Raw genomic sequence first — 12,274 nt, forward strand, 5'->3', positions numbered from 1 at the left:
TGAGGGACATAGACTGTGTCCAACCTGAGTAGCCTGAATCTACCCCAGCTCTTAGAACAGTGCCTAGCACATAGTAAGCATTTAACAAATACCATTAAAAAAAGGGCAGACCTGGGATTAGAACCCCATGAGAACCCCCTGACCACTCACTCCCAGGCTCATGCTCTTTTCACTCGGCCATACTGCTTATTTGCTCTTCAGATACTAAATTCTGAAAATACTGTTGGGCTTTCGGACAGCAGTGAGTGCCCACAAGTACCTTTTCCAACTCCAACCCATGGATACTGCACTGCCTCCCCCATCTCCCCATCTCCCTCTCCCCCCACAACCCAAACACCACACACACACACACACACACACACGCACGCACGCACGCCCCTACTCTCAGGATCTGGGCTTCAACTGCAGTTATCAATGTGAGTGCTGTACAGTTCTTAGGGAACTGGGCAAATGGAGCCAAATGCTACAAGAGAGGAAAGAATCAAAGACACCTTTCCCTCTCCTCCAGATCCCAAACTGACATTCTTCCCACTTTCTACAGGGTACTCTGTGAAGGGAGTTTGGGACCACAAGCAAGGAATCAATCTAAGAGAGGTAAAAGGAAGAAAACATCAGTAGTGCGGATAGTAACAAAAACCCCAGGAAACACAAAAAGGAAGGAAATAATCACTAAACATATCCCAGAATGATTAGTGCTCTCCCAAACACTTAGTACAGTGCTCTGCACACAGTAGATGCTCACTGAATATGACTGATTTACTGACTGGGGGGAGGGTGGGGCAAAGGAGAAGACAGAGGAATTGCCCTGGGAGGCCATGGAAACTCCCTCCCTGAAGAGCTTTAAGAACAACAGCCAACCAGCTGACCTGGACGGTTTCGTCATCCCCTGCCTAGAAGTTTCTCCTGGTCCAGTGGGTCTTGCACCCTTTTTCCGGCTCTATGCCTCGCTTAACTTGGGTGGGAGGGGCTGGAAGTGGGCAGTCCTTGTCAAAAAGTAAACAAGAGTTTGACCAGGGCATAAACGTCCCTGAGAGTAGTGACCGTCAAAGTCAGCAGAGACCGGCCAGCTCTCAGCCTCCTTGGGACACAGCGCATGAAGGAGATAGGGGAGGTGGGTGCATCCCGTAGGGCGCTAGACTGTTGGAGCTGACCTTCCTGGGCCAGAAGATTCGAGTTTCCGGGGACCTTCTCGCATAGAAGAAGAGAAAGCCACCTGCTGAGGTAAAATATTCAAGCGTGTTGCAAAGCCTGGCTGAGACTGGGAGCGGGGTCAAGGTGAAGGTCACCCTTCCAGAAAGACTCATGTAGTCATGAGAATTTATGGAGCCTCCATTGGGTGCGGAGCTCAGTCCTAGGCAATGTGGGGAGGAAAAAGTAAAGAGAGAGCACGAAGACATACTGCAGGTAGTGAAGTTTGTATTTTTGTCAATGCCTCGCTCCCAAACTATTCCTCATTGATTCTCTCCCAGAGCTGGGCTTCCCCATGCCAGTGAGCCTTGTGGGACACCAAAAGGCCTCAAACCAGTGACTGCCAAGTGCAACCTCTGAAATGCATCTTAGCTCGACCAGTTTTAACCTTCCTTTCCCGCTGGATGAAAATTTTGCAACAAAGGGTCCGGTCCCTGTTATGAAAGAGGAAATCCAGATGTGCTAAGAGTGAGCCTGTGGTAAGAGTAAACCCAATTACCGTAACTCTAGAATCAGACGTGCCTGGAAAGGCAGGGTTTTTGAAAATGACAACAAGAAGGTTGGCCCAGCAGGTTGTGAAGCCCTCTAGAATGACTCAACAAGCACCTGATGGTCTGATTCTAAGAGACCAATTATTAAGAGGTTGGAAAGCAGCGTGTCTTAGTGGAAAGAGCCCGGGCTTGGGAGTCAAAGGTCATGGGTTCTAATGCCCACTCCACCACTTGTCAGCTGTGACTTTGGGCAAGTCACTTCACCTCTCTGTGCCTCAGTTACCTCCTCTGTAAAATACGGATTAAGACTGTGAGCCCTTTGTGGGACAACCTGATAACTCTGTATCTATCCCAGCACTTGGCACATAGTAAGTGCTTAAGTACCATCATCATCATCATCATCATCATGTCCAGACCAAGGGTTGCCAGGACATTTGCAAAGAGGAAGTAAAAACTGAGCAAAGGTGAGAAATCAGAGGCCAGGCCCAAGACTGAATAAATACACTGAGCTCTCCTCTTCCGCCCCCCCACCTACCCAATGCCCCCTAAAAGAGTGCACAGACCAAGAAGGTATTCTAGTGGTAATAAGAGTAGCATTTGCATGCCCACTGGCTACAATGCACCATTTGAAGAAGTGTATTTCCTGCCTACAAGGAGCCTACTCTCTGAAGGAGACAGACACAAAAATAATTACATCAGGTAGTCAAGGTAAATGTCTGTCTACCCCTCTACAAGGTTCTGCTGCAAGAACCTTGAGGGCAGGGACCATGTCTATTAACTCTATTGCGCTTTCCCGAGGACATAGTACTGTACAGTGCTTGGGCCATTGATAACGATGATATAAAAGCCAATTAGAGTGGTTGAACATGTGATGGGACAGAGGAGAGTGGGGAGACAGAGGGTGACTGGAGCAGGGAGAAAAGGGTGCCCCAGACAGAGGTTTTGTGGACACTCATCACTCAAAGTCTGCTGTCTTTTTGAATCCATGCGGGTCCCATTTACAGGAACTTCAGGGATGAAGCATAAATTACTTTAAAAAAGGATCTAATGTTGAAAGTATATAAAAACAAAATGCCTAAAATTTGATCACTGACAAGCCAATCTTAACTCCATCTTCAGGGCACCAAACTTGGCCCAGTGGACTGACAACCAGTGTTAGCTGCTTTGACCAGTCATCTGGGGCTGGGTCTCTCCGCTCACCTGGGATGCTGAGGGGCCCCCCCCCCCGGCCATCCACTGGGGTCAGGGTAGGTCCTTGGCCAGAACTGGGGCAGGGGGAAGGTGGGGAGGAAACTGCAGGTCTGCTGATCCCTGCTATTCACCTCCTACTTTTAAAAAACAAGACATACTTAAACAACAGGATGTTAGGAGTCAGAGAACCCAGGTTCTCATCCTGGCTCTTCCACTTGCCTGCTATGATCTCTTGGGCAAGTTATTTAACCTCTCTTCCCCTTAGTTTCTTCATCAGGAAACCGGGAAAAATAATATCTGTCTTTTCCTACTATGCAGAAGTACTGTGAGGACAAAATTGAGATAATGTGAAAATGCTTTGGAAATGAAAGAAGTAAACAGAATCAAAATTTGCCTCCCTCATTAGACTGTAACTTTCCTGAGGTCAGGGACTAATTCTTTTGCTTTGAGTGTATTTTCCAAAGCAGTCAGTACAGTGCTGTGCATTCAGTTGGCACTGAACAAATTCCATCGACGAGATCTCACTTTTCTAGTATCATTTGGCAGCGTAAATGGAATTTGCCATGTCCTGGATCACACTCGGGGAAGGTGGAGGAGCAGGGAGTGGGACCGCAGAGTAGTTCCCAGCCTTATCCCAGGGGTGAAATGGGATGCTCAGGTCTCTGAAAAACCCAATCTCCCCTGTTTCTCCCTCCAACATATGGAAGGACTCCTACCTGGGTGACAGGAGTCCCAGAGCTTCTGGAAAAGAGACTGGCTAGGAGATAATAAAGAAAAACCTAGGAGGGCTTTAAAATGCAGAAAAACTATTTTTTTGAAGAATATCATTTCACCCATTTTAGGCAGGTTGTTTAGATTTGAAGCATCTCCAATACCTGCCACTGTATACTTCAACAGCAGCACATGAGCATGGAGGACTCTACCACCTTGTCTTGGCCCCGACCTCAGCCCTCCGCCCATTTTTCGCCTCTAAGATATTTCCTGAGTCTGAACTTGGGCCTTTTCTTGGCAAGAAGTCCTCTAATGCTGTTTCGGTGACTGCGGCTGAGAGCATGCCCAGTAAGCAGATTCCACCTCTGGGGATAAAGACTCTGGAATTCTGGAAGTTCTAAATATCTGGAGTTTTAGGCTTCCTCCCTCACCACTCCCCGACGCTGCTACCCTCCCCACCCGCATGCCAGAAGCCCCAACAAGGAAATATGCCCAGGGCCCAAACAACTCTTCATTCCCCTTTTGTACCTTCCCTGTATCTTTCAGTACTTTTCCCTTCCCCTTCCCTTACTCTGATCTGCTTCCTTATATGGGTAGATCTGTTCCTGTGACTGCCTGATCCTACCCAGCCCCAATAGTAGGGCAAAACTGGTAGCTCCTAATTAGTTGAGCAGGAAGGACTTGAGCAATTGCCCTCCTTTGCCAACCTTTGCCCCAGGGTTGGTCACTCTCCCATGCCTACAAGGCTTATTAGCCTTTACTGAGCTCAATAAATACGACTGAATGAATGAATTTCAAGGTTCACCCACTCCACCTGCCTTGGATCCCTCAGGTTTAATCCCTGCTGAGCCAACAGCCTGTACAGCTAAGATACCAGTGGCTTGGGTTTTCACACACCTCTTTTCCTTTCTCCTGGCTCCAAGCCTCACAACTCACTGAGCACAGCAATCCCCTGACAGCAAAGTTATGTTTATATTGGCTGAGGTTCCTATTGACAGTTCTCTGTTTCTTGCAGTCAATAATCTCTCCCAGACCAACATTTCTGTTTTGTAATTTCTTTTCATCACTTCCTCCTCTATCCCTAACCCACCATAGTATTTTCATAGTATTTGTTAAGTACTTAGTATGTGCCAGACACTAGTATGTACAAGCCAATCAGAATGGACAAAGCCCATGTTCCACGTGGGGCTCACAATCTTGATCACCATTTTACAGATGAGGTAACTGAGGTCTGTAGGAATTAAGCGACTTGCCCAAGGTCACACAGCAGTCACGTATCAGAGGCAGGATTAAAACCCATAACCTCTGACTCCCAGCCTTGTGTTTCCACTAAGCCATATTGCTTCCCTAGTATTGTGGCTCTGCCCCTCACCTCCTTATATGGTTTTCTAATTTACACGGAACATGTTGTCAGGGTCTTTACTACGGAGGCAACATGAAGCAGCATGGCCTAATGGATAAAGCGTGGGCCTGGGAGCCAGGAGGACCCGGGTTTTAATCCGGGCTCTGTCACTTGTCTGCTGTGTGACCTTGGGCAAGTTGCTTAACTTCTCTGTGGCTCAATCTGTAAAATGGGGATTAATACTGTACCACATGATACAAGCACTGTGTCCAACCTGATTTTCTTGTATCTCCCCCAGAGCTTACAGCAGTGCCTGGCAGTCCTCTAGGTATAGAAAACACAATAAATACCACTGATTGATAGTAAGCACTTAACAAATACCATTAAAAAAGCAATGGTTCCACAGCTCTTAATAGCTATCATGGGCAAATGGGCAGTAAGCATGAGAAGCCAAAGAACCAGTCATCATTTCACACAAAACAAAATTTAAATACTCATCAGACTGCTGAAGTACAGCTCTTCAGAAACTCCTAGTGGAAATACTCATTCTTTCTTTCCTCCTCAGTTTTCTCTCCTTCTTTCTCATTACTTTTCTCCTACAATTCTCCCTTGGCCCCTCTCCTTTTGTTGGCCCTGTCACTCTGTGTGTGTGTGTGTGTGTGTGTGTGTGTGTGTGTAGGTGTACCCACTAGTTGTCTGTAGGGCATGGGACAGAGGAAAGGGATTATTTTGAGGCCTAAGACCCTACCACTCCTTCGCCCTCGAGGCCCGAGTTCAGATTTTGAGTTGAAAGTGCTTGGGCTAGCACTAGTCAGTCAGGGAGCTGTCACGGTACACAGGCATAAAAAACCATGGTTCCTCAAAACTCTAGAGTTGTGACCGCCCATCCAGTACAGTAGACTAAACATGAAGTGTAATATCCAGAACCACAGCTAGAAAAACTATGGTTGGCAAAGGCGATCCCTGGCAGTTAGTACAGTGCCTGGCACATAGTAAGTGCTTAACAAATGCCATTTAAAAAAAGACCTATATAAGAGGTGTGAAAAATAGCTTAGTTTTAAAGACTAGGGATAAGGTGCATGTCAGATAGGTGACAACTCCCGTAATATTTTAAAGAATGCTTAATGAAACTTTTCTTGGGACTTAAAATGCCATATAAATTTGTGAACTTTTCACATTCCCCCAAAACTTGCTATAATTTTCACCCTCTCAACTGCAAAACCTGAACTGAAACATTCTAAAAAAATTAATATTTGTTATACTATTTATCCCACGCTTCTTTAAAAACCGAGTTGCTTGTCAATCACCCTAATTTCAAAAAACCTCCTTTAAAAGGGTGGAAATTTCAGCAATTCAACAGGAACTGTATGAAGGAATTCAGGAATACGGCTGAAGTGCACTTTTATCCTTCACTGTTTATGCTGTGCAAAACCTAAAAGAATCTAAAATATGGTGAAATACTGACAGATAAAATGACTTGGAAAATAATCGGTTTTAATCCAGATAAAGGAAAAGTCTTAGTTTTCTGTGAGCAATCTTAATATTTAAAATAATGGGGAGAGCCAATTGGCAATTTAAAAATTATAAAGGATATTTTCTGAATAAAAGGATGAGGAAAATCACTTCCCTTGGTTTTATATGACACTTATTGCCCAGTCAAATGTTTTTGTAATTAGGGAAAGATACCTTAGGAAAAGTTGGCAGATACGACTGAACACTTAACTTGATGTAATCTGCAGGAGCCCTAAGGTCTACAAAAAATACCACCACAAATCACTTAAGTTTTGTCTTCAGGGACGAAGCTTGAAGTGTTTTCACTGAAATGCTTCTGAGCAATCTATTTCCACTATTGAACAGCTAATCGGTGAACATAATGGGATCATCCCACTTTAAAATGGATGGCCCCTTTTCTTCTTCTTTTACATAAAGTGTATTTATTTGCCTGTCATTACGTTGCCTGCGGTGCTTCAGTTAAATGGCACAGTACACTCATCATTACACTGAACATATTAAACTGCAGAGGATAATGATCTAGGTGTGATGTTTGTTCCTAAACAGTGAGGGAAGAAGAATTCACTGATCTACCTCCTTCTCTCTTCCAATTCCTTTAGATCTGTCCCTCTCTCCCTGAGAAGAGAAAAGACCTCAATCATTATCATAGCTGCCCATCCCTGTACTCAACTTTCATCATCTCTCCCTAACTGAGAAACAGTCTGGCCTAGTGGAAAGATCACAGGCCTGGGAGTCAGAGAACCTGGGTTGTGATCCTGGCTCCGGCATTTGCCTGCTGTGTGACCCTGGGCAAGTCACTTCTCTTCCTGTCCCTCAGTTCTCTCATCTGCAAAATGGGGATTCAATACTTGCTCTTCCTTCTACTTAGACTATGAGTCCCATAGTCTGATTACCTTGTATCTACCCCAGAACTTAGTGCAGTGCTTGGCACATAGTAAGCACTGAACGAAGACCACAGTTATTATCATTATTGTGATCATTAACGGTAATCCCCAGCTCTTCCTCTCCTCTCCAATTTTGGGAAACTTCTGGAATAATAATGTTGGTATTTGTATTTAAGTGCTTACTATGTGCCGAGCACTGTTCTAAGCGCCAGGGTAGACACAGGGGAATCAGGTTGTCCCACGTGGGGCTCACAGTCTTCATCCCCATTTTACAGAGAGGTAACTGAGGGACCGAGAAGTTAAGTGACTTGCCCAAAGTCACATAGCTGCTAAGTGGCTGAGCCGGGATCCGAACCCATGACCTCTGACTCCAAAGCCCGTGCTCTTTCCACTGAGCCACGCTGCTTCTCATAATAATGTTGGTATTTGTTAAGTGCTTACTATGTGCAGAGCACTGTTCTAAGCGCTGGGGTAGACACAGGGGAATCAAGTTGTCCCACGGGGGACTCACAGTCTTACCAGCACCAGAGTCCTGGCTATATATGCTGCTGTAACCTCTGCCGTAAATGGGAAGTGCGGGTGAAAAGGTTTCCTATACTTCGCATTGGGTGCCCTCTGCTCACTCTTTGCACCCAAAATTGCAAGGGATGAGAGAGTGGAAGTGAGTAGTGGTGTGCAAACCCCTTTCGGTTTAATGAATTCCTTCACCCCGGCTTCGGGACTGGACCAAGCCTTGACCACCATTTAAGACAGGAGACCCCATCATCAACTAGCATGCTTGAGGGTACGGTGTGATAGTTACCTTCCTTACACCCTGCCTCAGGGTTAGGGATGGACCTCAATGTTTCTCTCAAACATGCTCTACTTTTGTCTCTAATATCTTGCCAAGGACGCACTGTCCTACCCAATATCCCCTCCTTCACCCAATGACATCATCTACCTTTACTACTTCCTGTTATGTGTACATCTCTGCAAAACTATGTGGAGCTGTCACTTGAATTTGTAATTAGGAGTTTTTATGGTTCTTAGAGGTGAATCTACAGATAGTCTTGCTATGACCTGCCTCCTCCTTTAGGTCGTATCCTGTCAAAGTAATGATGGGTCTTTTATTTGCTTAGAAATCCCTCCCTCGGGGCCTAATAATCCTCAGACAGAGTGAGTTGTGGGGTTAGGAGCCAAAGTTTTTCTCCTGTCCAACCTTTCAAGCGCTTGGTACATGTGTAGAGCACCCTGTAAGTGCTCAATAAATATAACTGACAGATTGATTTCCTTTTCAGAACAGTCCGTCCTATATATTTACAGAACTTTTTTTCCTCTTGCTTCTTCCTTGTAGAATCACGATGTGGCTCCCCCTGATGCTCTTCTTGGGAATGCTGTTGGGAGCCAGCCCTGCACGAGGACTTCTGCCCTGCTCCACAACGGGACCCATTGCCGTGTACCATTTCTGCAACCTCACTCGGGTGCCCCTGGTCGCTAACACCACAGTGAGGCTTCTGTTGGCCTTCAACCATATCAGGACAGTGAACGCCACCTCTTTCCCTCTGCTGGAGAAGCTGGAGCTGCTGGAGCTTGGGAACCAAACCGCTGCTCTGACCATCCACAGAGACGCTTTCAGGAACCTGCCCAATCTCAAAGTCTTGGACTTGGGATACAATCCAAAGCTCTTCTTGGATCCCGACGCTTTCCGGGGACTGTCCAATCTGCTCGAGCTACGTCTCTTCTACTGCGGCCTCTCGGAGTCCGTGCTCAGGGACGGCCACTTGCGGGACTTACGTTCCTTGATCCGCTTGGATCTGTCCGCAAACCGCATCCAAAGTCTTCCCCTTCATGCCTCGTTTCAGGAGTTGAGATCTCTGGAGACCCTGGACCTGTCAAAAAACCAGATCTCCTCTGTGTGCGAAAGGGATCTCCAGAGCCTCCGGGGAAAACACTTGTCCCTGTTGAACCTTGCCGACAACCAGCTGTTCAGCTGCAGGCCTGTCGACTGGGGAGCGTGTGGGAACCCATTCAGGAACATCTTCCTCGACACCCTGGACGTTTCGGGGAACGGCTGGTCCGCCAACATCACGCAAGACTTCTGTGCCGCCATCAACGGGACACGGGTTTCCTCGCTGGTGCTCCGCCACCACGTCATGGGCTCGGGATTTGGGTTTGAGAACCTCAAGGAACCCAACAGCGACACTTTCTCAGGGCTCGAGAGAAGTTCGGCGGTTCAACTGGACCTCTCACATGGCTTTATCTTCTCTCTCGGCACCCGGCTTTTTTGGGCCCTCAAAAGACTGAAAGTCCTAAGTCTCACCCACAACAAGATAAACAAGTTTGAAAAAGGGGCATTTTATGGCCTCGACACTCTCCAAATTCTTAACCTGTCATACAACCTGCTTGGTGAACTTTACAATTCCAATTTTGATGGCCTCCCTAAACTAAAGTATATTGATCTAAAACAAAATCACATTGGGGCAATTCAGGACCAGACCTTCACCCACCTGAAAGAATTAAGAACCTTAGATCTCCGTGACAATGCTATTAAAGAAATCCATTTTCTCCCAAGCATTGACAGTGCCTTTCTGGCTGGTAACAAACTGGTACATCTGAAAGGCCGTATCATCTCGGCGGAATTTCTACACTTGGCAGAAAACAGACTGGAAGATTTGGGAGATCTGTACTTCCTTCTCCAAATTCCACATCTCCGGGTTCTCATTTTAAATCAAAATCGGTTTTCCCATTGTTATGGAAATTACCATTTTTCACAGAACTCAAGCTTACTGAAACTTTTTCTCGGGGAAAATATGTTGCAACTTGTCTGGGAGACAGGGTCGTGCTGGGATGTGTTTAACGGGCTTTCTCGTCTGCAGGTACTCTACTTAAACAGCAATAACCTTAAGTTCCTTCCACCGGGAGTCTTTAGAGGCCTGATATCACTTCAGATACTTAACCTGAACTCCAATAGACTAACATCACTTTCTCACAGCGATTTACCTGCAAATTTGGAGAAACTTGATTTATCCAGAAATCAACTGCTCTCTCCAGATCCCAAACTATTCCATGCATTGAAAGTCCTGGATTTAACACACAACAGGTACATCTGTACATGTGCGCTGAGAGACTTTATAGACTGGCTGAGTCAAACAAATGTCACCTTGTTTAAATCTGCCCAAGATATGTACTGTGCATACCCCGACTCGTTATCCGGAGTTTCACTCCATTCAGTTTCAACCAAGGGCTGCAATGAAAAAGAAATCTAGAAAGCACTTCAGTTTTCACTTCCCAGTTTCTTCTCCAAAATTCTGATACAGATTCAACATCCTAGAGCCGAGAAGGTCTGCGAGAAGTCATCTATTCCCTCCTAATGCCTCCAATCAGAACAATTCAGAATATAACCCAAACTAATATGATTCTGTAAACAAGGGATTCTGATATCACTTTTTTAAAAAGACGCAACTGTTTGGTCCACCCAGATTTGGCCTTTCCTCCCTGCATTCTTGGCAACTCAAAGCAGATTCTGAAGTGAGTTTGTTTTCCATCTATATTCCCAGGTTCACTAAGCATTGCCATTATTAATGATGCACAGTCAGTAAGGCCTGGGATTAACCACCCAACTTCAAATCAATCAGTCAAAGCAATAAATTAACTCCATGGCTACTGTGTGCAGATCGCCATACAGGGGAAAATGAAAACAAAAAGCAGACATGGCTCCTGACCCGGAGAAGTTTTAAAAAAAAGACCCAAATTCCTCAATACCCAAATAAATCACACAAGTGAAAGAAGCATAAAAGCGCATATGAAGCCAAACAACAGAAGTCATGTCAACACACTATATGCCTATCTAAGTGGTGAGTGGAAGGGGAAACTGAATGGATCAGAGTGATTGGAGCCAGGCAAGGCTTTTCTGGGTAGATTTCATGGAATCAGTTTGCGTGGGAAAAGTGAGTTTTGCCATTTTGAAACAGAGGACAGCTCACTTATAGTAGGGAAGGAGATTACAAGGTTGATAGAGTGTGCGAAGAGTGGCCTGTCATCTGGTTTTATACTGTACGGTCTGGTTTGAAGCTGATCATTCCCTCTTCTGGTACAAGTACCCCTTTGGGTCTGGCACTTTTAAACATCTAGAATGTCCCATCCCCCCCAGCCCCAACTTTGTTTCTGCTGCCAAGTTCCACAGCTCAGCAGTGTGGCCTAGTATAAAGAACATGGGTCTGGGAGTCAGAGGTCCTGGGTTCCAATCCTGACTATGCCACATGCCAGCATGCTGTATGATTCTCTGTACTTCAGTTACCTCATTTGTAAAACAGAAATTAAGACTGTAAGGCCCATGTGGGACATGGACCGTGCACAATCCGATTAGCTTGAATCTACCACAGTGCTTAGTACAGTGCCTAGCTCGTAACGAATGCTTAACAGATACCATTAAAAATAAATAATATGATTGATTGTGGCACAACCGTCAAGGCCACGGAAGTCCTGAAGCACCACCTACACTGCCCAGTCAATTGGGTGCCGCAACATTCTGGCTCATTTTGCATTTGGTAACTAGATCTGTCCTTTGAGTAGCTTCAGACCAAAAGCCGTTTGTGGGCAGGAACTGTCTCTCTTTATTGTACTTTCCAAGCGCTTAGTACAGTGCTCTGCACACAGTATGCACTCAAATACAACTGAATGAACCACGGCCCACCTAATAAACTCGGCCCATTTTACACCCCAAAATCCACAGAGCTTCAGACCCTCGAAAATTCCAGAATCTTTAGTTAATCCTCTCTACCTACTGAATGATTACAACATATTTATTTCCTCTTAAACATCTGTTTGGTAATCTGGTAAAAAAAAAAATCCCGCACCTGGGGTTAAGAAAAACGCAGCAAAAGAAGGGATTAAAGCAGTGAAACAGACAGTGACAAAATGTCTATTTTTTTTTTTGCACACCCAAACAGGCGCGACAGTTGGAACTCTTATTTAAA

At 45.6% G+C, this 12,274-nt stretch overlaps 1 protein-coding gene and 1 long non-coding RNA gene across 3 annotated transcripts in view; one reads left to right on the plus strand and one right to left on the minus strand.

The window, feature by feature from the left end:
* LOC120639009 overlaps positions 1-12,274 on the minus strand; it is a 60,753-nt gene that overhangs the window by 6,922 nt on the left and 41,557 nt on the right. The window lies entirely within an intron of this gene.
* Positions 1,017-12,211, plus strand: LOC100081459 (toll-like receptor 5). Its single transcript, XM_039914772.1, has 2 exons — positions 1,017-1,221; positions 8,653-12,211. Exon 2 carries the CDS (start codon positions 8,660-8,662, stop codon positions 10,562-10,564), a length of 1,905 nt encoding a protein of 634 aa, XP_039770706.1. The 5' UTR covers positions 1,017-1,221; positions 8,653-8,659; the 3' UTR covers positions 10,565-12,211.

Source organism: Ornithorhynchus anatinus, chromosome 19, assembly GCF_004115215.2.
Source record: "Ornithorhynchus anatinus isolate Pmale09 chromosome 19, mOrnAna1.pri.v4, whole genome shotgun sequence".
Taxonomy (NCBI): Eukaryota; Metazoa; Chordata; class Mammalia; order Monotremata; family Ornithorhynchidae; genus Ornithorhynchus; species Ornithorhynchus anatinus.